At 47.7% G+C, this 22896-nt stretch overlaps 1 protein-coding gene and 1 long non-coding RNA gene across 2 annotated transcripts in view; one reads left to right on the top strand and one right to left on the bottom strand.

Moving 5' to 3' along the window:
• Positions 1-373: 373 nt before the first annotated feature.
• INTS2 (integrator complex subunit 2) overlaps positions 374-22896 on the bottom strand; it is a 44201-nt gene continuing 21678 nt past the window's right edge. The window contains exons 18-24 of the mRNA XM_040424675.1: positions 18760-18885; positions 18469-18673; positions 18197-18376; positions 13121-13228; positions 4120-4225; positions 2938-3114; positions 374-937 (exon numbers count right to left, since the gene is read on the bottom strand). Of these exons, the coding sequence (XP_040280609.1) occupies positions 765-937; positions 2938-3114; positions 4120-4225; positions 13121-13228; positions 18197-18376; positions 18469-18673; positions 18760-18885 (1075 nt within the window). The 3' untranslated portion in view covers positions 374-764. The remainder of the gene's footprint in view (positions 938-2937; positions 3115-4119; positions 4226-13120; positions 13229-18196; positions 18377-18468; positions 18674-18759; positions 18886-22896) is intronic.
• On the top strand, positions 4199-13105 carry LOC120995452. The gene is made up of 3 exons (XR_005777594.1): positions 4199-4209; positions 11600-11601; positions 12920-13105. It is a non-coding gene; the product is annotated as an uncharacterized LOC120995452 (long non-coding RNA).

Below are 22896 nucleotides of genomic sequence, written 5' to 3'. Positions count from 1 at the left end.
GAAAAATAAAGGAATGGCCACATGTCCCGCTGAATCAGGGCCAGTTTTACTTGCATATTGTTGGAGCACATGGGTAACATCATAGGGTAGATTCACATCACCATTTTGTTTTCTGTTCTTGTGATCCATCAGAAGAACAAAAAATTTTTTTTAAAACGGATCCTTTATTTTGAGGATGGTTTCTGCTCATTTTGCATCAGTTTTAGCCATTTCCATCTGAGATCCGTTATTTTACATGGGAGAAATAGTCCACCACGAAGGACTTTTTCTTCTGTCTAAAATAATGTATTTCAGATGGAAATGGCTAAAACTGATGCAAAATGAGCAAAAACCATCCTCAAAATAAAGGATCCGTTTTTTAAAAATTGTTTTTTGTTCTTCTAATGGATCACAAGAACAGAAAACGAAATGGTGATGTGAATCTACTCTTAGCAAGCATTCAGGAGCAAATTCTAGGGTCCTACCAGTTCTGCTCCATGGCTAGGAGCCTGAAGTTGATATTACAAACAAGCTGAGTTATAAAAGCAATGGACAATACCACATATCAATGTAGAAGCAATATATGCTTAATGAAATCTAAATAGCAGGATTTTTTCTTCTTGCACATAAACCTCCACATATTGTTATTCGCAGTATCTGAGTATCCAAGGACACATGTATGTGGAGTGGACAATACTGCTATCACTCAGTCTTCTGTGCCCATCTGTTTCTTCACTGTCAAATCTAAACCAGTGATGGACTAATAAATCCTAATGAGCAAGTCTTTACACTCCTGTGACACTCATGTTAATTATGTCAATGATGGTATTTTCAACTTGATGACAAAGCTGGACATCCGGATCCAAACTCTCCAAATCCTTTGTTGCAGAAGCCGCAAGTGGGAAAAGGTTTAATGCACCTGAGAGTTCCTTTGGTTTCTCTTTAAGCTGCTGCAAACCTATTGAGAAAAAACACCATCCAACATGAACATAGTAGATCCCAACTGTATTGCAAACTTAATATTAACGCATATAATAGCCTAGCGTTACATTCAATATTCTGCTGGATGCCGCTGAGAAAAGGTAAATATTAACAAGTAGTCTTTAGGCAAAGTATGAAATGCTAACAAGTACTAAATGTTAAGAAGCCTTTTATTGATGTGAAAACATGAAAGAAATGCAAAATAAACTCCACTTCTTGTTACAAAATAGCAGAAGAACAGAACTTTCTTACTGAAAAACAAGAGAAAGAGACTACTATTATCCTCATTTGTTGCAACAAGGAAGGCTAGAATGGCATTTTGAATTGGACTTAATTGTCTTTCTCACACAAGAGCAATACATAGTTGGGCATTTGTTCTTGCACAGAAGAAATGTAGATGTCTTCAATAAACTACACTTGGTTATAAAATAGCAGAAGAATAAAAATTTCTTCTTCTCTCGTGTTATGGCACTGTCGCTAAATGGGGTGATTTTATGGTGGTCACTGTGTGACAACCTCTGGAAGGGAGTATTCTATACTTTGCCCGTTTGCCTTTAGGCATTATAGAGAATGCCTAGGAAATGTGTGAAATATTAAAGGGATTCTGTCACCAGGATTTCACCTACTGAGCTGTTAACATGACCACATCAATCTTCACAATTTATATTACAATATACTAGTATTACTGCCCTGTGTCTTGTAATTTGTCTATAAAATCGCTTTTATTAATATGCAAATTACCTAAATAAGGAGCCCAAGGGGCTATCCCTCTGTCCGTTGGAGCCCAGCCGCACCCCTTCTCCTTGAGCCCAGCACCACCCCACTGCTAATTTATTCACTCCTCATCGCCGACCTCATATGCCTGGTGCGCCATAATCTCGCGCATGCGCCGTGGAAAGACCAGTCAGAGCATGCACAATGTGTTCTGTGAGGCTGATGCCAGGACACTGCGCGGGCGCTGACAGGTCTATCCACAGCGCATGCGCGAGATTACGGCGCACCAGGCATTTGAGGTCGGCAATGAGGAGTGAATAAATTAGCAGTGGGGTGGTGCTGGGCTCAAGGAGAAGGGGTGCGGCTGGGGTGCAACAGACAGAGGGACAGCCCCTTGGGCTCCCTATTTATGTAATTACCATATTAATAAAAAGCGATTTTATAGACAAATTACAAGACACAGGGCAGTAATACTAGTATATTGTAATATAAATCGTGAAGACTGATGTGGTCATGTTAACAGCTCAGTAAGTGAAATCCTGGTGACAGAATCCCCTTAAGCATTTCATACTTTGCCTGAAGACTTTTATGCATTCTATAGAATGCCTGATTTTATATTTGTATTTGCCTGTAACAATTACATTAGATAGCAGTGCATTATCTGCTGCAAATAGGACATCTCCCAAAATCCAAATCACTAAAGCAAGTTCTAGATCCAAGTATAATATGAAAATTAAAATTGTAGATACCAAATATCATCAGTATTCTACTGAAGAATAGTGTCAAGAAATGGTATAAGGCTTCTTGCACACGGCCGTATGGATTTTTCAGTATTTTGCGGTCCGCAAAAAATGCGGATGACGTCCGCGTGCATTCCGTTTTTGCAGAGCAGAACAGCTGGCCCCTGATAAAACTGTACTATCCTTGTTCGTTATGCGGACAATAATAAGACATGTTCTATCTTTGAATGGAAATGGAAATACGGAAACGGAAGGCATACGGAGTACCTTTCGTTTTTTTTTGTGGATCCATTGAAATGAATGGTTCCGTATACGTAACGCAAAAAACGGAACGTAAACGAAAAAAAAATACGTTTGTGTGCAAGAGGCCTAAGGCTCAATAGACATTCACATGTAGGGACATGTCCACGTGGAATTACACAAGTACGATACTGTTTCAACAGATTCAACAAATTTCTTTACATGGACCAACAATCACTGCTAGATTTAGATGCTCAGTATCTTCTGATAACAATGAACTTACGCGTAATAATTGGGTCAACATCTCTGGTTTGTGTAGCCACATTTGATGCACAGACCTGCCCAATCTGTATGAGCAGTGACATGATATCTTCATATAGCGGTGGAAATGCTTGGCAGAATGGCACCAAACAAGGCAATGTTGGCATGAAAAATACAAAACGCTTGGCTTGAGTTAACACTGCAACAAGATATTAAGATACAAATAAATTTTACAAGTTCAAATCATGACTGAGGTTAAAAAAATGGAAATTTACACTAGGAAACATTTTTTATGCCATCCAGATAAGCTAGTCTTCAGTGCATTAGAATAAATTATGTAGAGATGAGCCAATTGATTGCTCTTATCAGCAGGGCTTCTTCATCTGTGAGGGGCTGACCCTGCAGGTGAAAAAGTGTCCACCTGCCACTGGTTTGACAGGGCAAGATATTTAGCCCAGCCCTGACAATTTTCTGTCTGCGCCACTGCTCAGATTAACAAAGCAAGGGCACAGGTTCTGCTTCGGCTTCAGAACTGTGACTGTGCAGGCACTGCTGTAGCGAGTGAATGAAGTGTGTAATTTATGTCTCTGAAGTTTCTGACTTCATTGTTCACAGGGGAGGTGTTATCAGAGATTGATCACATTCTCTGTGTAAGTGTGTATACAGAGAGAGCTGTCAGTCACTGATAACAGTCCCTGTATACAACTGAACTCAGAAAGAGCAGAGATGTAAATGTATAAAATTACATGATTTGCTTACAATTTTCCCAAAAAACTGTCCATCTGCTCAGCCTCTGCTGCTATAGAACAATGATGCCTGCAGATTGCACTTCATTTAGTGGCGACAGGCTTGCTTCACCATTACCCAATGCTTTGCAGTTATTCAGGCTGAACCTCACAGACTTCCACCTCTGCATACATTACTAATTTTACTGACAGCTCTCAGTTTCAAACTGCTTTCTCCTGATATATGGAACAGACAGCAGAGATATAACAGGCAGAGGACTCTTAGTACTAAGAGTAAGATGTACAGAATAAATATAGCAGATGGGGCGGGCAGTAAAGGCTGTATAGTGCAGCAGCTGCCAATATTTGAAGAGAAGAAAGCAATGTTAGAGAAGGGGGCATCATTTGGTATCTTCTACTGTATGCAAGAAGTCAACAATAATGACACACTACATTTACAAAAAAATAAAAATAAATACCTGTGAGAAGTGTCCCCATTACATTTACAGCAAGACGAGCCATACTGAGAGATTTGGGTAATGCATACTGAATACATAGGTGTGAAAGAAGTTGGATTGCAAATATCTGTAATAATAAAATACATATATTAGTAATTGCCTTCTTATAACTATGTCCAAATTCATACATGCTATATAAATGTACACTGCTCAAAAAAATAAAGGGAACACAAAAATAACACATCCTAGATCTGAGTTAATTAAATATTCTTCTGAAATACTTTGTTCTTTACATAGTTGCATGTGCTGACAACAAAATCACACAAAAATTAAAAAATGGAAATCACATTTTTTAACCCATGGAGGTCTGGATTTGGAGTCACACTCAAAATTAAAGTGGAAAAACACACTACAGGCTGATCCAACTTTGATGTAATGTCCTTAAAACAAGTCAAAATGAGGCTCAGTAGTGTGTGTCGCCTCCACGTGCCTGTATGACCTCCCTACAACGCCTGTGCATGCTCCTGATGAGGTGGCGGACGGTCCCCTGAGGGATCTCCTCCCAGACCTGGTCTAAAGCATCTGCCAACTCCTGGACAGTCTGTGGTGCAACATGACGTTGGTGGATAAAGTGAGACATGATGTCCCAGATGTGCTCAATTGGATTCAGGTCTGGGGAACGGGCCAGTCCATAGCATCAATGTCTTCGTCTTGCAGGAACTGCTGACACACTCCAGCCACATGAGGTCTAGCATTGTCTTGCATTAGGAGGAACCCAGGGCCAACCGCACCAGCATATGGTCTCACAAGGGGTCTGAGGATCTCATCTCGGTACCTAATGGCAGTCAGGCTACCTCAGGCGAGCACATGGAGGGCTGTGCGGCCCTCCAAAGAAATGCCACCCCACACCATTACTGACCCAATGCCAAACCGGTCATGCTGGAGGATGTTGCAGGCAGCAGAACGTTCTCCACGGCGTCTCCAGACTCTGTCATGTCTGTCACATGTGCTCAGTGTGAACCTGCTTTCATCTGTGAAGAGCACAGGGCGCCAGTGGCGAATTTGTCAATCTTGGTGTTCTCTGGCAAATGCAAAACGTCCTGCACAGTGTTGGGCTGTAAGCACAACCCCCACCTGTGGACGTCGGGTCCTCATATCACCCTCATGGAGTCTGTTTCTGACCGTTTGAGCAGACACATGCACATTTGTGGCCTGCTGGAGGTCATTTTGCAGGGCTCTGGCAGTGCTCCTCCTGTTGCTCCTTGCACAAAGGCGGTCCTGCTGCTGGGTTGTTGCCCTCCTACGGCCTCCTCCACGTCTCCTGATGTACTGGCCTGTCTCCTGGTAGCGCCTCCGCGGTCTGGACACTATGCTGACAGACACAGCAAACCTTCTTGCCACAGCTCGCATTGATGTGCCATCCTGGATAAGTGACCAAAACATCAGCCAGGAAGCATAGGAACTGAGAAGTGGTCTGTGATCACCACCTGCAGAACCACTCCTTTATTGGGGGTGTCTTGCTAATTGCCTATAATTTCCACCTGTTGTCTATCCCATTTGCACAACAGCATGTGAAATTGATTGTCACTCAGTGTTGCTTCCTAAGTGGACAGTTTGATTTCACAGAAGTGTGATTCACTTGGAGTTACATTGTGTTGTTTAAGTGTTCCCTTTATTTTTTTGAGCAGTGCATGATGTGTATATCAAAAGCGTATACTATAATTAAACAAGGACTCACTCGGCATGCGGTTATGTCAGGTAGATATGTAAATGATTACAAGTATGGTCCGATTAGTCAATGGGTCTTGCAAAAAGAGGTTCCTACACTGCCCTAAAAAAGGCTCTCAGAGGCTACTTTTGGGTAGTGTAACTTTTGATGAGAGATTGTTTTTGCCCAGATGACAGACTTAGAGAGGGGGCCTGACAGTCTGAGAGAAGCAGTTCAACAAATTCTGACCTAGCTGTTAGCAGGTGTTGTGAGCAGTGGTTACATGAGGGCATGCACACATGGTGAACATGCTCCGGATGGCCCAGACAGACCACCAGTTGAGAGGGTTATTTGATCCCCCGACAAGCAAGAGTAGCATCTACAGTTTCATTGTCCACCATCCAGACGTAGACGGCTCCTTCATTACACACCCTTTCCCTGCCCGGAACATTTCCATGCACTGAGCAGAAGAAAATTTGTTGTAATTTTGCCCATCTTGTGTCCTGCCACTGAAAACCAACCACTGTCGCCTTTGTTTACAGTGGAGTTGTGAATGAGAAAAGGAGACTTTTGTATTACTTACCAGTAAAGTCTCTTTCTCGCTCTTCCTTGGGGGACACAGGAAACCATGGGGTATAGCTCTGCTCCCTAGGAGGCGTGACACTAAGTGAAAGCTGTAAGCCCCTCCTCCATCAGCTATACCCTTCAGCCTGGAGAGAGAGACTACCAGTTGCGTGTCCAAGTAGTGAAAGATAACCACCAACCGGAAAAAAAGAACTGTCAAGCCCCAACGGGGGCAACCAAGCCGGAACCACAACTGTAAACCCAAATGAAGGGTGGGTGCTGTGTCCCCCAAGGAAGAGCGAGAAAGAGACTTTACTGGTAAGTAATACAAAAGTCTCCTTTTCTCGCCCATATTCCTTGGGGGACACAGGAAACCATGGGACGTTCCAGAGCAGTCCCAGAAGGGAGGGACCAGAACAACTAGACCAACACCAGAGGCATCAATCAACTGCCGCCTGCAACACCAGACGGCCTAAAGCAGCGTCAGCCGACGCATGAGTATGCACCCTGTAGAACTTGGTGAAAGTGTGCAAGGAGGACCACGTGGCCGCCTTGCAAATCTGCTCCGTAGAAGCCCGATTCCTCTGAGCCCAGGAAGCTCCGATCGCTCTAGTGGAGTGAGCGGTAACACCAAGGGGCGGAACCTTGCCCTTGGCGAGATAAGCCTCAGTAACAGCCATCTTGACCAAACGGGCGATAGAAACTTTGGACGCCGCCATCCCTCTGTGCGACCCCTCCGGAACCACAAAGAGCGAGTCAGTACGCCTGAAAGAGCTGGTCACCTCCAGGTAAACCTTGAGCGCCCTGACAATGTCCAGGCGATGAAGCTCCCTCTCCCGGGGGTGGGAAGGGGAAGGACACAAAGAGGGGAGAACGATGTCCTCGTTCAGATGAAAGGCGGAGACCACCTTAGGAAGGAAGGAAGGGACCGGACGAAGGACCACCTTGTCCTGGTGGAACACTAGGAAAGGTTCCAGACAGGAGAGTGCAGCCAATTCGGACACCCTCCGAAGAGAGGTGACGGCCACAAGGAAAATAACCTTGCAGGACAGAAGTCGCAAGGAAACCGTCCGCAGAGGCTCGAAAGGAGAAGCCTGGAGCGCTGAGAGAACCAGGTTCAGGTCCCAGGGCGGTACCGGAGGGCGGTACGGGGGAACCGCGTGAGCCACGCCCTGAAGGAAGGTCTTGACAGGACCAAGGGGGGCCAGTGGGCGCTGAAACAAAATGGACAGCGCAGACACCTGACCCTTCAAAGAACTAAGACCCAGACCTTGGGCGAGTCCGCTCTGCAGGAAGGACAAAACAGTGGGGAGAAAAAAGCGGAGCGGAGGAATCCCCAGATCGGCACAGAACCCCAAATAGGTCCTCCAGGTCCTATAATAGATCCTAGAAGAGGACGGCTTGCGGGCACGGATCATGGTGCGGACGACGTCCGCAGAAAAACCCCTACGTGTCAAGACGGTGGTCTCAACAACCACGCCGTCAAACGTAGGGACCTTAAACGCGGGTGGAAGATCGGTCCCTGAGAGAGAAGATCTTCCCTGGCGGGCAGCGGCCAGGGCGCGTCTGCCAGGAGCAGCATGAGGTCGGCATACCAAGACCGGCGGGGCCAGTCCGGAGCGACCAGAATCACCGAGACGCCTTCCGCCGCTATCTTCCGAAGGACCTTGGGCAGGAGAGGGATGGGAGGGAATATGTATGGGCGCGCGAAGCCTCGCCAAGGAAGAACGAGGGCGTCGGCTCCGCAAGCTCCCGGATCCCTGGCCCTGGACAGATAGGCGGGGACCTTGTGATTGAATTTTGAGGCCATGAGGTCCACGTCCGGTATGCCCCAACGAAGGCAAATGGCCTCGAATACCTCCGGGTGAAGAGACCACTCGCCGGGGTCGACAGTGGTGCGACTGAGGAAGTCCGCCGCCCAATTGTCCACCCCTGGAATAAAAATTGCCGATAGAGCCGGGACGTGGGCTTCCGCCCAACGGAGAATGCTGGTGACCTCCCGCATCGCTGCGAGTGCCCCCCTGGTGGTTTATGTATGCCACGGCCGTGGCGTTGTCCGATTGCACACAAACTGGATGACCCTTCAGCAGATGAGTCCAGTGTCGCAGAGACAGAAGGGCCGCTCTCAGCTCCAGGACATTGATCGAGAGTTTGGACTCCGATGGAGACCAAATGCCCTGGACGGATCGGGGAGGAAACACGCCTCCCCAGCCCAAGAGACTGGCATCGGTTGTAACCACCAACCAGTTGAGCGGCAGAAAGGACCTGCCCAGAAGAGGGGACTGTAACCACCAGCGGAGAGATGACCGCACCGGAGGCGATAGATGGAAGGGATGATCCAGAGACTGCGGCGATTTGTCCCAGGAGGAGAGGATCGCCCGTTGGAGAGGGCGGGAGTGAAACTGCGCAAATGGGATCGCCTCGAAGCAGGCAACCATCTGCCCCAAGACCCGCATGCAGAAGCGGAAGGACGGTCGACGGTGGAGAAGGAGACCCCGAATCGCCCGGCGGAGGGTCAATCGTTTTTCCGAGGGAAGACGTACCTCCGCCGCTCCCGTGTCTAAAAGCATTCCCAGGAAGACCAGTTGTCTGGAGGGGGGAAGGGAGGACTTGGGGAAGTTGATGACCCAACCGAACCTCGCCAGAGTCTCTAGAGTGAGATCCACGCTGGCAACCGCTTGAGAAAGGGACGGAGCCTTGATGAGGATATCGTCCAAGTACGGTAGCAGAAAAACACCCCTGGAACGGAGTAAGGCCAAAACCGGGGCCAGGACCTTGGTGAACACCCGGGGGGCTGTTGCCAGCCCAAAGGGAAGGGCGACAAATTGGAAGTGGAGGTCCCCCACGGCGAATCGGAGGAAGCGATGGTGACACCGGGCTACCGGAACATGGAGGTAGGCATCCTGTATATCGATGGAAGACATGAAGTCTCCCCGCTCCAGGGAAGCCACCGCGGAACGGAGGGACTCCATCCGAAACCGTCGAAGGAGGAGAAAACGGTTGAGCTTTTTGAGGTCCAAAATGGGCCGCACCGAACCTCCCTTCTTGGGAACTACAAAGAGGTTCGAATAGAACCCTTGGAACCTTTCCTCTAGAGGAACGGGGGTAATCACCCCCCTGTCCAGTAAGGCTTGAACAGCCGCGGAGAACGCAGCCGCGCTTTTCGGGTCCCGCGGGGGGCGGGAGCGAAAGAACCGATCTGGAGGGAAGGACGCAAATTCGATTTTGTATCCTGAGGACACAATTTCGAGAGCCCAGGCGTCGGAGACGTGAGCCATCCAGATGTCCCTGAAAAGGAGGAGCCGGCCCCCCACCCGGGTGGGTGGGGGCGCGCCTTCAGGCAGAGGACTGCTTTGCTGCGGGTGTGCGGGCAGCCTGCGGCCTGCGCCAGGAGGGCTGCGCCCGAAAAAACGGCTTCCTACGCTTATCCTGGGGAGGGGCCGAAGCGGCAGCTGCGGGGGGAGCCCCAGAGTTCCTGCGGGAGGACCGAAAACGAGACGCACCGGGGCGTCCGCGGGGGGCGCCCATGGCTTGGGGTTGAGGAAGATGGGTGCTTTTACCACCCGTGGCCTCCGAAATAAGCTCGTCTAGGCGGACCCCGAAAAGGCGGGAACCCGCAAACGGTAGCCCCGCCAAGGAACGTTTGGAGGCAGCGTCCGCTTTCCAAACCTTCAGCCAGAGCTCCCTCCTGACGGAAACCGCCAGGGCGGAGGAGCGTGCAATAAGGGCTCCCGCATCAAGGGAGGCCTCACAAACAAAATTCCCGGCCCGAATAATAAGCTGGGCCAAGGAACGTAGGTCCTGGATGGGGACGTCCGAGTCCAATTCCTGCTCCAGCTGCGCACCCCAAGCAGAAATTGCTTTACCTGCCCAAGCAGAGGCAAAAACCGGTCTGAGGGCAGAACCGGAGGCAGCAAAAATGCCCTTGGAAAGGGTCTCCATGCGACGGTCCTCCGCTGACTGAAGAGAGGACCCGTCGGGAACAGGGATGGCCGTGTTCTTTGACAAACGGGCCACAGGGGGGTCCACCTTGGGTGGGGACGACCAGGTGGCCACGACATCGGCCGGAAAAGGATAGCAAATGTCCAGCTTCTTGGGGTTGACAAAACGGGCGTCCGGGCGAGCCCAAGCCTTAGACACCACGGAGGAGAAATCAGAGTGGATTGGAAAAACTTTTGAGGCCTGCCTGGGTCTGATAAAGGAGACGCTAGCTGCGTCAGAGCTAGGGGGGTCATCTTGCACCTTAAAGGTGTCACGAATATCAGAGATGAGTTGACCCATCGCTGAGGCTAGCTTGGACGGCAGGGCCGAGTCCATTTCCAAATCTGAAACCGCCAATTCACCTTCAGAGAGCGAATCCTTTGGAGAGGAGAGGCCCGTCTGAGTGCGCACGCGTGGCGGGGAGAGGGAGGCATCCGAGGAGGAGGCTCGCTCTACTCTAAAACGCTTCTGAGAGTGCCTAGCTCGGGAAGGGTCACTAAGAGAGGGTGAACCCGCCGCAGCGGCAGAAGCGATGGACCCGGAGGGCGCGACAGTAAGAGTGGCGTCCTGCGGGGTAGGCGGCCTGTCTATTAGGCGGCCCACGACATGAGTGAGGCTTTCCACGGCCTGGGACAGGGATCTAGCCCAGTCAGGCGGGTCAGAGGAAGCAGGGAGCGACACAGCGGGCGACTGAGGCTGCGGTGGAGCTCGGCATGCAGGACAGTGCGGATCAGACTGCCCCCGGGGAAAGGCTTCCCTACAAGCGGTACAGGCATGGTACCAAGGCTTGGCAGCTGCAGAAGGGTCTGACATGGTGGAAAAAAAGTTGCACTTAAAGTGGGAGACCCCAGGTGAAAAAACGGGGATCACACCCAAGTAACAGTACTGGTGGCACGGAGGGGGTTAACAGTCCTACCAGACCCAGATGATGCAAGCGGCAGACAGCAAGGGCAGCAGACTGAAGGGAGGCTGTGGAGGAGAGGCGGCAGGCACGGAGGTGAATAGCTTCAGGATCGGACGGCAGAGAGAGTTCCACGCAGCACCTGAGATGTGGAGCCCGACGAACCAGGAAGTAGCGGAGCGCATGTAGGAAGCTCCGCCCCCCCCCCCCTTGCCGCGCTGAAGCAGAGCCGCGCGCGCGCGGCAAAATGATTTAACCCCCTAGGTAGATGAAGTGCCGGCCATGAAAAGGTGCCGTTCGCGCCAAGTAAGCGGCCCCCCGCCTGAATGTGACGACTCCTCATACAGCCGTCCCCCTGACTGCCCTGCCGTTGAAGTGGTAATCACCCCCCTAAGAACCACCTTGTCCTGGGTCTGCAACACCAGAACGAAGTCCCCCCCAAATGATGGCCGGTAAAGTTGCCGGCCCCGATATGCCCATGGGGGAGGGGGGGGGGGGGTTGATGGACACCACGGAGAGATGTAGCAGCGGTGGGAGGGAGGAAAGGGGAGGCTGGAGCAGCCACTCTCACCATACGCTGTCTTCGCCCTCAATCCATCCAGCAGGGTCGCCCCTTCAGCCACTGGCACCGCAGTGGCAGGAAGCCGGGGGAGGGACTTGGCGTGCGGGCGACCCTTGAGCTGGCGGGACGCAGGGGAGCGAGGCTGCCCTGGTCCACCTTGTCTTCTGTGGGGGAGGCGGCAGTGCGGTATTACCGGCACTGGCGCGACTCAACCCCGGGAGAAAACAGAGGGGTCTAGTGCGCCTCTGTTGTCCCTGTAAGTAGAAAAAAACCGAATTAAAAACAACAAATAACGCAAAAATAAAAAATTATAGGAAAGCAACCCTGCCTAAGCAGGGAGTGTCTTGCCTCCTTGGACACTAAGCAAAAACTGGTAGTCTCTCTCTCCAGGCTGAAGGGTATAGCTGATGGAGGAGGGGCTTACAGCTTTCACTTAGTGTCACGCCTCCTAGGGAGCAGAGCTATACCCCATGGTTTCCTGTGTCCCCCAAGGAATATGGGCGAGAAACCTAGACTGCTATGACCTGAAACCATATCGTCTTTAGAGATAAATCCATGTTCTGTTTGGGATCTGACGTCAGTCAGGTTAGAATATGGAGGCCTCGTATTGAGCACTTCAATCCTGCCTTTGCTGTGGAATGGCAGTGCTCTTACTGCTGGTGTGATGATCTGCAGAACTATTGTCGCTCAGCCCTAGTAATGATGTCATAACACTAACAGCTCAGTAATGTGTGCAGGATATCCTGTGGCCACGTGTTGCCTCTCATGGCAGGGCTTCCAACTGGTATTTTTCATCAGGTTAGCGCTCACCCGCACACATAGCAAGGGTTTCCCTGGAATTTCTCCACCAGATTACAACACTTCTTTGGCCTGCACGGTCATCAGATTTATCACCAATCAAGCATTTATGGGATCAGCTGTAAAATCTGTGGGCAAATGTGCTGCAGGATACTATACAGAATCTGTATGCCTCCATGCCCAACTGTATCTCATCTTGTATCCAGGCTAGAGGGAGCCCAACAAGGTACTAAGCCTCAATAAATGTATCCTTTCATTTTAATATTGTAATCACTTATATGTATCATCATTACATTCACACACAAAGTTTAAATCAATTCCAACTTTTTCTTGGTGCGTTATTTTTTTTCAATGATTGTTTGTATAACTATGTCTGCGTGTGTGAGAATATTTCCAAAATTTATTTCATTGACTGCAATATGCAGTAGCATATTGGCGTTTCTTTTCTTCTTGCTCGGGCTAATGTACATAAGTCATGCACTGAAAAAGACAAATTACTCGTGTTTACCTGTTTCTCCACTTCTGGCTGTGCGAGAAGTTCAGGAATAAAATCAAGACAGATGTGCATTGATGGGATTCCTGCAACTGTCAGAGGCAGAAGTTGACAAGGGTAACCCTGAATGAAAGGGTAAAAAAAGAAATAACTTAATTCAATTTACCTTCAATCAATGGTGTTATATACTTCAGTATCAACTGGCTTTCTATGAAACGACCCAAAGAAAAAATGCCCCACATGTATTGCTGTACGCCAGTGTATTTGGATACGGTAGTTGAAGAAAATTGTATTAAAAACTGCACACCTCTTAATAAATATGGTACATCTGAAAATGTCTGCATGTTTGAACTTCTTATTATGCCTGCATTGAGAAGCCGTGTGTGTGTATATAGATATATATAAAGATATATACTAGAGAAAAATGGTGGCACCAACTAGATGAGAAAAATGTGGGTGCTTGTTCTCAAGGAAAAATACTTCTTACCCCAATAATAGTCCAGAAAATGAACGGCACTCCTTTTGAATGGTAAAAAAAATAACTCCTTTATTCACCCATGCGGTGCAACGTTTCGGCTCAGCACCAGAGCCTTTTTCAAGCTTGAAAAAGGCTCTAGTGCTGAGCCGAAACGTTGCACCGCACGGGGGTGAATAAAGGAGTTATTTTTTTTACCATTCAAAAGGAGTGCCGTTCCTTTTCTGGACTATATAGATATACATATATATATTATTTTTTTTTATTACTCCATATGATAAATGTCTACTGCAAAACCAGGCCCATGTTTAACCAACAATTTTTTAGAGAAAGGCAAAAAAAAAAAAATTGTGTATCTGTGTTGCATGTTCAATGCACTTTTAAAAATCAGCGCAATTGAAGCAAAAACTGATATAAAATGAATAATATATGTGGACCAATGTGTAGACAAAAAATTAGACCCTGTAGAACATGAACTGAAGATCTTTGCTGTACACTGCAACATAATAAGTTGGCTTTATATAATATATAATTAACTAATACACAATAATAATCAGAAGAAGAATTATCCAACCCCTAATGAACTACCCAATATCCAGGACACTCATATAGATTATATTTACCCAGCACCCGCGATATTAGGGAGGCTAGTCCCCGTTGCGGCCTGCTATTGGCTGCTCCCACCGTCGCCGGATGTTTTGGTCCGCGTGACAGGGAGATGCAGCAGCGGCCATGCACAGATCAGGAGCGGCGTGGGTGTCGTGGAGCAGGGTAAGTATAATCTATATGAGGGGCCCAGACATTGGGGGGGGAGGGGGTGTTATTATAGGGGTTGGATAACCCCTTTAAATTGTAACCTGATGTGTCACATGATGCGAGTATAAATTCCTCTTCTGAAAGGTCCCTTGCATCTGCAACACTACTAAAGCAAGCAACATGAAGACCAAGGAGTTGTCCAAACAAGACACATACAAAGTTATGGAGAAGCACAGATCAGGGTTGGGTTAAAAAAATATCCCAAACTTTGAACATCCCACACAGCACTATTAAATCCATTATTTTAAAAAAATTTAAAGAATATGGCACAACTACAAACCTGACAAGAAAAGGCCGCCCACCAAGCTTACAAACACACCAAGGAAAACACTGACGGAGCTCCAAAGATCCACAGATGAGATGGAAGTATCTGTCCAAAGGACCACTACAAGCCATAAACTCCACAGAGTTGGACTTTATGGAACAGTGGTCAGAACCCCCTTCCACCAGCTCTGCAACTCAACACTTCTAGTCACCCAAGAACACTATTCCCACAGTGAAGCATGGTGGTAGCAGCAACATGTGGCAGAGAGGCTTCTCGTCGACAGGGACTGGAAAACTGGTCAGGATTGGAGGAAAGAAGGATGGCAGAAAATACAGGGTAATTTCTGAGGAAAACTTGTTTCAGTCTGAGAGAAATTTTGGAGTGGACAGAGGTTCAAGTTGCAAGAGGATAATGAACCTAAATAACGCTATAGCTATACTAGAGGGTTTTGGGTAAACATTTAAGTGTCTTACAACAGCCTTGTTAACCCAGGGCCGATCCTACACGGGGTGCAGTGGGTGCCCCGCACCCCAGCGCTGTCACCCGAAAGGCGCCGAGCGCAGGGCCGGACTGGCCTGCCGGGATAGCGGGAAATTTCCCGGTGGGCCGGCAAGCCTGAGTGCCGCAAGGCCGCGGCCCTGGTGACAAGTGGGGGCGGCCGCGGCCGGCGGCAGGGCAGAGCAGGAGATGAGCGCCTCCATTGCGGAAGCGCTCATCTCCATAGTCATCTGTATTGCCGTCCTCAGGACGGCAATACAGATGCCTGTGCTGCGGCAGAGGAGGGAGAGGTGTGTCCCCTCCTGTTCCTCTGATAGGCTGCCGGCTTAGTGCTGGCAGCCTATCAGAGGCCGGTGCAGGCGGCGCGATGACGTCATCGCGTCGCCTGAGCCGTATAGCGAGGGACACAGACGGAAGAGGCGGCCTGCATCGCATCGCATTGCTGGAGGTAAGTATAAGTGTATTATTTTTTTATATAGGTACAATACTGGGCTGGCACATGATAAGGGGGGCTACTGGGCTGGCACATAAGGGGGGACTACTGGGCTGGGCTGGCACATGATAAGGGGGGCTACTGGGCTGGCACATGATAAGGGGGGACTACTGGGCTGGCACATGATAAGGGGGGACTACTGGGCTGGCACATGATAAGGGGGGACTACTGGGCTGGCACATGATAAGGGGGGACTACTGGGCTGGCACATGATAAGGGGGGACTACTGGGCTGGCACATGATAAGGGGGGACTACTGGGCTGGCACATGATAAGGGGGGACTACTGGGCTGGCACATGATAAGGGGGGCTACTGGGCTGGCACATGATAAGGGGGGGGCTCTGGCTACTGGCACATGATATGGGGGGCTACTGGCACATGATATGGGGGGCTACTGGCACATGATATGGGGGGCTACTGGCACATGATATGGGGGCACTCTGGCTACTGGCACATGATAATGGGGGGGATCTGGCTACTGGCACATGATATGGGGGGGGGGCTCTGGCTACTGGCACATGATAAGGGGGGCTACTGGCACATGATAAGGGGGTCTACTGGCACATGATAAGGGGGGCTACTGGCACATAGGGGGGCTACTGGCACATAAGGGGGGCTACTGGCACATGATATGGGGGGCTCTGGCTACTGGCACATGATATGGGGGGGCTCTGGCTACTGGCACATGACATTTATTTTGACTTGTCAAAGCCGTTGACTAAGTTATTGTCAAAGCAAATTGGTGGGGCTGAAGTTGGGGGCTGAAGTTGTTGCCATAGAAACATTGTAAAGGGGAGGAGTTAGTAAGATAACCACGCCCATGTGGGGGGCGCCAGAAATATTTCTGCACCCAGGCGCCTGTGACCCTAGGATCGGCCCTGTGTTAACCCCCAGACCTCATTCCAATTGAGAATTTGTGGTATGAATTGAAGACTTCTGTACGCCAATGCAACCAATCTAACTTGAAGGAGTTGGAGCACTTTTGCCTGGAAGAATGGGAATAAATCCCAGTGTCTAGAAGTGCTAAGCTAATAGAGACATACCTAGGGCTGAAACGATTACTCGATTGAATCAAGTAAATGGACACAAAAAAATCCTTGATGTAAATTTTTTGCATTGAGGATTCGTTTGTGTCATGTGACCATGGAGCAGGAGTGAAGCGCTTGCTATTACTCACCGCTCCGTGGTCACATGCTTCTCCCAGACAGTATAATAACCAAGCCTCTCTTAGCGTCTCACTCCAGTGGTCACGTGACCCGCCTCACATCCCCATCATTTGTACCACACCCTCTCAGGCTAATCTGCAGCCAGCTCTGCCTGGGGTCCTGGTGCTCCGGATTGTGATTGGTTACTGGCAGCTACACTTGACAACCGCAACCTGAGAGAAAAGAGACGCAGCGACAGGGCGGTGCGGCCCGTGGACTAGGGGATTATACTGGGAGGGACACGGTCCACACCAGAGCCCACCGTTGACTGGCACGGCTGGCTAGCTGGGTTCACGGAGACAACAAAGCCATCCGGGATTCTGGGACACCGGACCGGAGACTGGAAACCAGGTACCAGCCATGGAGGGAGGCTGTGTCCTCCTCCCTGCATATTGGCGGAGGACCGGGTCTGATATGTTGATGGCTCCTCAAAGCCTCCTGATTAAAGGGGGGCTCCGGCCTGAACAACCTTCTGACATAGATGTGTGCGGGGTCACAGGGCTCCAGTGTGACAACCTGTCTTACAGAATGAATGGAGCTTATGGTGTGGCTCCAGGCCATCGCTGCATGATCGTTCTCCTGGAGTTCCCCTTTAAACCTGTTTGGCCCTGTCTATAGGTTACCTGAAACCACAGCCCATGCAGAGGCCACTCAGCCCTATAGAGATATGCCAGGAACGGTGTCAGCAATCCCTGAGCAGTACCAAATGGCTTAGAATGCTTTCTAGATCCTCTCCATTCTGGAGATCTGTCCGCAGACTTCTCTGACCTGATGTGAGGTGGATGCTGGACGTGTCCGATCATCATTTCATCTGATGAGAGTTTTAGCTGGTGGCACTGGGGGATAGTGGAGCTGATGCCACTGGGGGGAACGAAGGGTGTTGGGGACTGATGGCAGGGGGTCTGATGAGTTTTTATAAAGGAAAACAGTCTATAATTCATTTTTTTTTATTAGAGTACTCGATTAATCGTAAAAATAATCGGTAGAATACTCGATTATTTTAGTAATCGTTTACTGCAGCCCTAGACAAAAGGGGACCCAACAAAGTATTGGCTTTCATGGGGGTGAGGGGGCTTCTTACACACACTAAGTTACTGTTTATGTCACAGTAAAAAAATATTTCGTACCTTCAAAAGGGTATGCATAAATCTAAAGGGATTAACCCCCCCCCCACCACCACCAAATCAATTTTAATTCCAGGTTGTAAGGGACAAGAGGGTCCCTCTCAGAGTCAGAGTCCCTTCACAAGGCAATGTACACACTGTTAAACAAGCAAGCTGTGCAAATCTATAAATCTTGAGGTGGCAGGATCTGTTATCCTATGAAACGTCATACATACCTGAAAATGAACAAGTTTTGCAATGTTTGGGTCCGCTATAAACATCTGATGCAGGAGACAGCATATGAGACACTGTACTTCTCGTAGATTGCACAGCAGACTGTCTTCTTCCAGCTGCTCCTGATTTTTGTCCTCTGATGGAAGGCAGACCTCCAGCAAGATCTGCACTGCAGCACTATCCTAATAAGATATATTTCCCATGTTTATTAAAATAGGGGGCGCACAGGATACAAGACAGCAAGGACACTAACAGGTGAGGATGGCAATGTTACCTGGGCTGAAAGCAGAGCATTTTTTAGCTCTTCTCTAGTAACCTCCATAGTTTCTGTCTGACCTGTTAGAGTTGCCATTGCATTACTGGGAGAAGATTTAATATCTTGGTCTGCAGTTTCCTTAAGATAAGAGTTCAGGTAAGCTTTGGATGCTAAAAGGTAGCCATTCAGCATGTGTAATGTGATATCCATTAGAGGTGGGCATCTGGCAACAGAGAAAAAGCATTATGGAACTGTATAAATCTGCACAGGCCAACAAATCATACCTTAAAGAAGCAAGTAGAAACTAACCTCAGTACTCGGGCATCACAGCGCAAGACAATTAAAGGGTCAATCATGAGATCATTCTGAGAGTACTTATGACTCCGAGCCAATTTTAGTGAAGGTTGTAATGCATTTACAGTCATCACCCACAGCCTGAAAATGAAAAGGATGTCAAAGTGGGTCATATTGTTTTATCGCTGTAGCTAATACATCAAGACCAATTAATTGCATTTATTAAACTGTATTTTGAAGCAGAGTTCATGTCACAAAATCAAATCTGGTAAAAGTACCTTCGAATAATGTAACTGCAAAAGAGAGAGCATTGACATTATACAAAACGTATACAAAATACTAAAGTATAGCACCTGCTAAAGAGTAATATTTCAAAATACTTCAAAATCATCTGAAATCAAAGATAATTCAAACCTTGTAGTCATATATTTTAAATGGGTTGTATGATATTTTTTAACTGATGATTATCCTCTAGATCAGTATTTGATTGTTGGAGTCTGACACCTAGGACCCCGGCTTTGTCACAGCTTTGTCTAGGCCATGTGACGTCACATTCATCGGTTAAATGACCTAGGTGCAGCTCAGCCCCATTGAAATGAATTGGGTTGAGCTGCGATACCAAGCACAGCTGCTATACAATGTACGGCGCTGTGCTTGGTGAGCTGAAAGAAGGCTGCGGTGCAATTGCGAGCACCAGTGCCTTCTCAAATAGCTGATCGGCGGGGTCCTGGGTGTCGGATGACTGATGACCTAGCCAGAGGAACAGAAGATCTCAGTAAACTCCTTTAACGGTCAATGCAATATATATTTTTTTATATATAAAAGCTTAAAGGTTTTGTGTGCTCTAATGACACTGATGACCTACCCTCAGGATAGGTTATCAATATCAGAGCAGCAGGGGTCTGACTTCAAGCACCCCCGCCGTGCAGCACTGTTTCCTCTTCAAAGTTTATCTGCAAGCCATCGACATTATAGTTCTGATGCAGGGTAATTACAACGGCTCATCCCATTCACCGCAGCGCAAGTGCTGTGACCCCCTTAGACAGATGATCGGCAGGTGACATTTCAGAATAATCCTTACTGTATGTACTTGACTTCAGTAATAACAGTATTTATGACCTCAAGATTACTACAGTTTCCTCTACACTTCCAGCTTTCTCATGACTCAGCTCCTGGAGGGGCAGGCACTGCTTGCTAGGATCTTCTCCCACATTCGATGCACTGTAGACTGTCCCCCAGTCAACATTTCTATGTCTGCTTCTAATGAACTAGTAGAGGTTTCTGATCAACCTCAATAATGTGATCTTAAATCTGCTCGTCCGCGGGATATGAGAACTGAGAGCCTGCCTGCAGCTTCCCATCCTGCAGACCAGAGCAGCCTTGTTCAGAGCATTATCATGGATTTTATACACTGCTCTCCTTATACACACAGGTGTAAAGTTGACCTACAGAGGCTCAGCCCAGATGATAGGCACTTGTCTAACTCTATACCAGCTATTGGTTGGCTTACTTCAAAACAGATATTTATGCTAGAATGGTGCGCAATTTTGACTCAAAGCGGCACATCTTAGAGTACTCCTCCTTTCCATCAAGCCACGCTCACTTGTCAGACTAGGTGCAGAAAATTTCTCCACATTGAGATGCCACTTTTTGGTGCCATTTACGCCAAAATCTAGATGCACTTACATGAGTAAATGTGGGCCATTGTTCTGCTATGTATAATAATATTAATACACTTTAATTTAAAGAGGACCTTTCATGGGTCCAGACAACCCCCTACTTATTTCATAATGTCTGGACCCATGAAAGGTCCTCTATAAGGGTATATATATATATATATATATATATATATATATATATAAAAAATAAGAAAAAATGGCAGCACAGACAATAGCAATAAGCGGGTGCAGTGCCCTATGGGAATAAGCAATTACCCATTACATAAAATACAAAAAAGGGCAGCACTCCATAGTAAAAATGAAAAACCTTATTCACATTATTCACCCATGTGGTAGAGCAACGTTTCAGCTCAGCAATAGAGCCTTTCTCAAGCAAGGCTCTATTGCTGAGCTGAAACGTTGCTGTACCACATGGGTGAATAAAAGGTTTTTCATTTTTACTATGGAGTGCTGCCCTTTTTTGTATTATATATATATATATATATATATATATATATTAAATGTAATATATATACCCGCCTCCTGTATTAAACGTTATCATTGGTGGCGCAGTGCGCCCTACCCAGTATTAAAAACATTAGTGGCACAGTGCGCCCGCCCCCCAGTATTAAAATCATTGGTGGCGCAGTGCGCCCCCTCCCCCACCCCCCAGTATTAAAATTATTGGTGGTGCAGTGCGCCCCCACCCCCCAATATTAAAATCATTGGTGGCAGTAGCCACAGGGTCCTCTCCCCTCCTCTTCATTGGTGGTGCAGTGGCAGCTTCTGATTGGAGCCACAGCAGTGTAATCCTGGGGCTCTGATCGGTTACCATGGCAGCCAGGACGCTACTGAAGCCCTGGCTGCCATGGTAAGCTCCCTGCTGCTGTGTGCACTATGCACAGGGAGAGTGTGAGGTCCTATTCACCCTAATAGAGCTCTATTAGGGTGAATAGGACAAGGGATTAAAAGATCCCAGGTTCTATCCCCTAAGGGGGGGAAATAGTTAAATATATTAAAGGGAACCTGTCACCAGGATTTTGTGCATAGAACAGGGGACATGGGCTGCTAGATGGCCGCTACGAATTTATAATCTTTCAGGGCCCGAACACAAGGCTATGGAAGATTATATTAAGGAGAGCCTTGCTAAAGGGCATATTAGACCTTCAGTCTCTCCTATGGGAGCAGGGTTTTTCTTTGTTAAAAAGAAGGATGGTGGTCTTAGGCCTTGTATTGATTACCGGAGATTAAATAAAATGCTAGCACATCTGCAATACCCAGTCCTCACAGCTCTCTGCTCTTTTATTGTGTTATAAAACCGTTTTGATCGATATGCAAATTAACCTGATATGTGTCCTGTATCCGGAGATGAGTCCAGCGGAAAGGAGCCCAGCACCGCCCCGCGTCCTCCGAATCTCCTCCTTGCTGGCTGACGTCACAGAGCTTGAGCGCCGAAATCTCGCGATGCGCGAGCTAGCGTATGCGTAGTTCGTTCCCTGTGCTGATGCCAGCACAGGGAATGAACATGATGCCGACACTGGGCATGCGCTAGCTCGCGCATCGCGAGATTTCGGAGCTCCAGCTCTGTGACATCAGCCAGCAAGGAGGAGATTCGGAGGACGCAGGGCGGTGCTGGGCTCCTTTCCGCTGGACTCATCTCCGGATACAGGACACATATCAGGTTCATTTGCATATTGATCAAAACGGTTTTATAACACAATAAAAGCGCAGAGAGCTGTGAGGACTGGGTATTGCAGATGTGCTAGCGGCCATCTAGCAGCCCATGTCCCCAGCTCTATGCACAAAATCCTGGTGACAGGTTCCCTTTAAGTATAAATCACCCTTTTCCCAATTTTACATATAAAATATATAAACAATAAATAAATAAACATATCACATATTACCACGTCTGAAAAGTCCAAACTATTAAAATATATTTTAAAAAAATCTCCTATGTGGTGAACGACATAACAGAATTTATATATATATTTTTTAATTAAATGCACAGAATATCGGTATAGGTTATCGGCTATCGGCCTGAAAGTTCACAGGTTATCGGTATCTGCTCTAAAAAATTTATATCGGTCAAACCCTAAATATATATATATATATATATATATATATATATATAATCCAAATAAATGTAACACATGTTGAATAAATTTTGTATTTTTTCACTTTTTATCTAAGGAGTGCTGCGTTACATTTATTTGGATTGTGTTTGGACCTCATGACCCAGGGGAAAACGCTGGCACCTGAATCATTTGCATCACTTGAAGTGAGGAATGCTGCCCTGCTATCTTTTGGAGATATATATATATATATATATATAATCCAAATAAATGTAACACATGTTAAATAAATTTTGTATTTTTTCACTTTTCATCTAAGGAGTGCTGCGTTACATTTATTTGGATTGTGTTTGGACCTCAGGACCCAGGGGAAAACGCTGGCACCTGAATCATTTGCATCACTTGAAGTGAGGAGTGCTGCC

This window comes from Bufo bufo, chromosome 3 (genome assembly GCF_905171765.1).
Source record: "Bufo bufo chromosome 3, aBufBuf1.1, whole genome shotgun sequence".
Lineage (NCBI taxonomy): Eukaryota > Metazoa > Chordata > Amphibia > Anura > Bufonidae > Bufo > Bufo bufo.
Note: the sequence above shows the minus strand (reverse complement) of the source record. Positions and strands in the feature narration are given on the sequence as shown.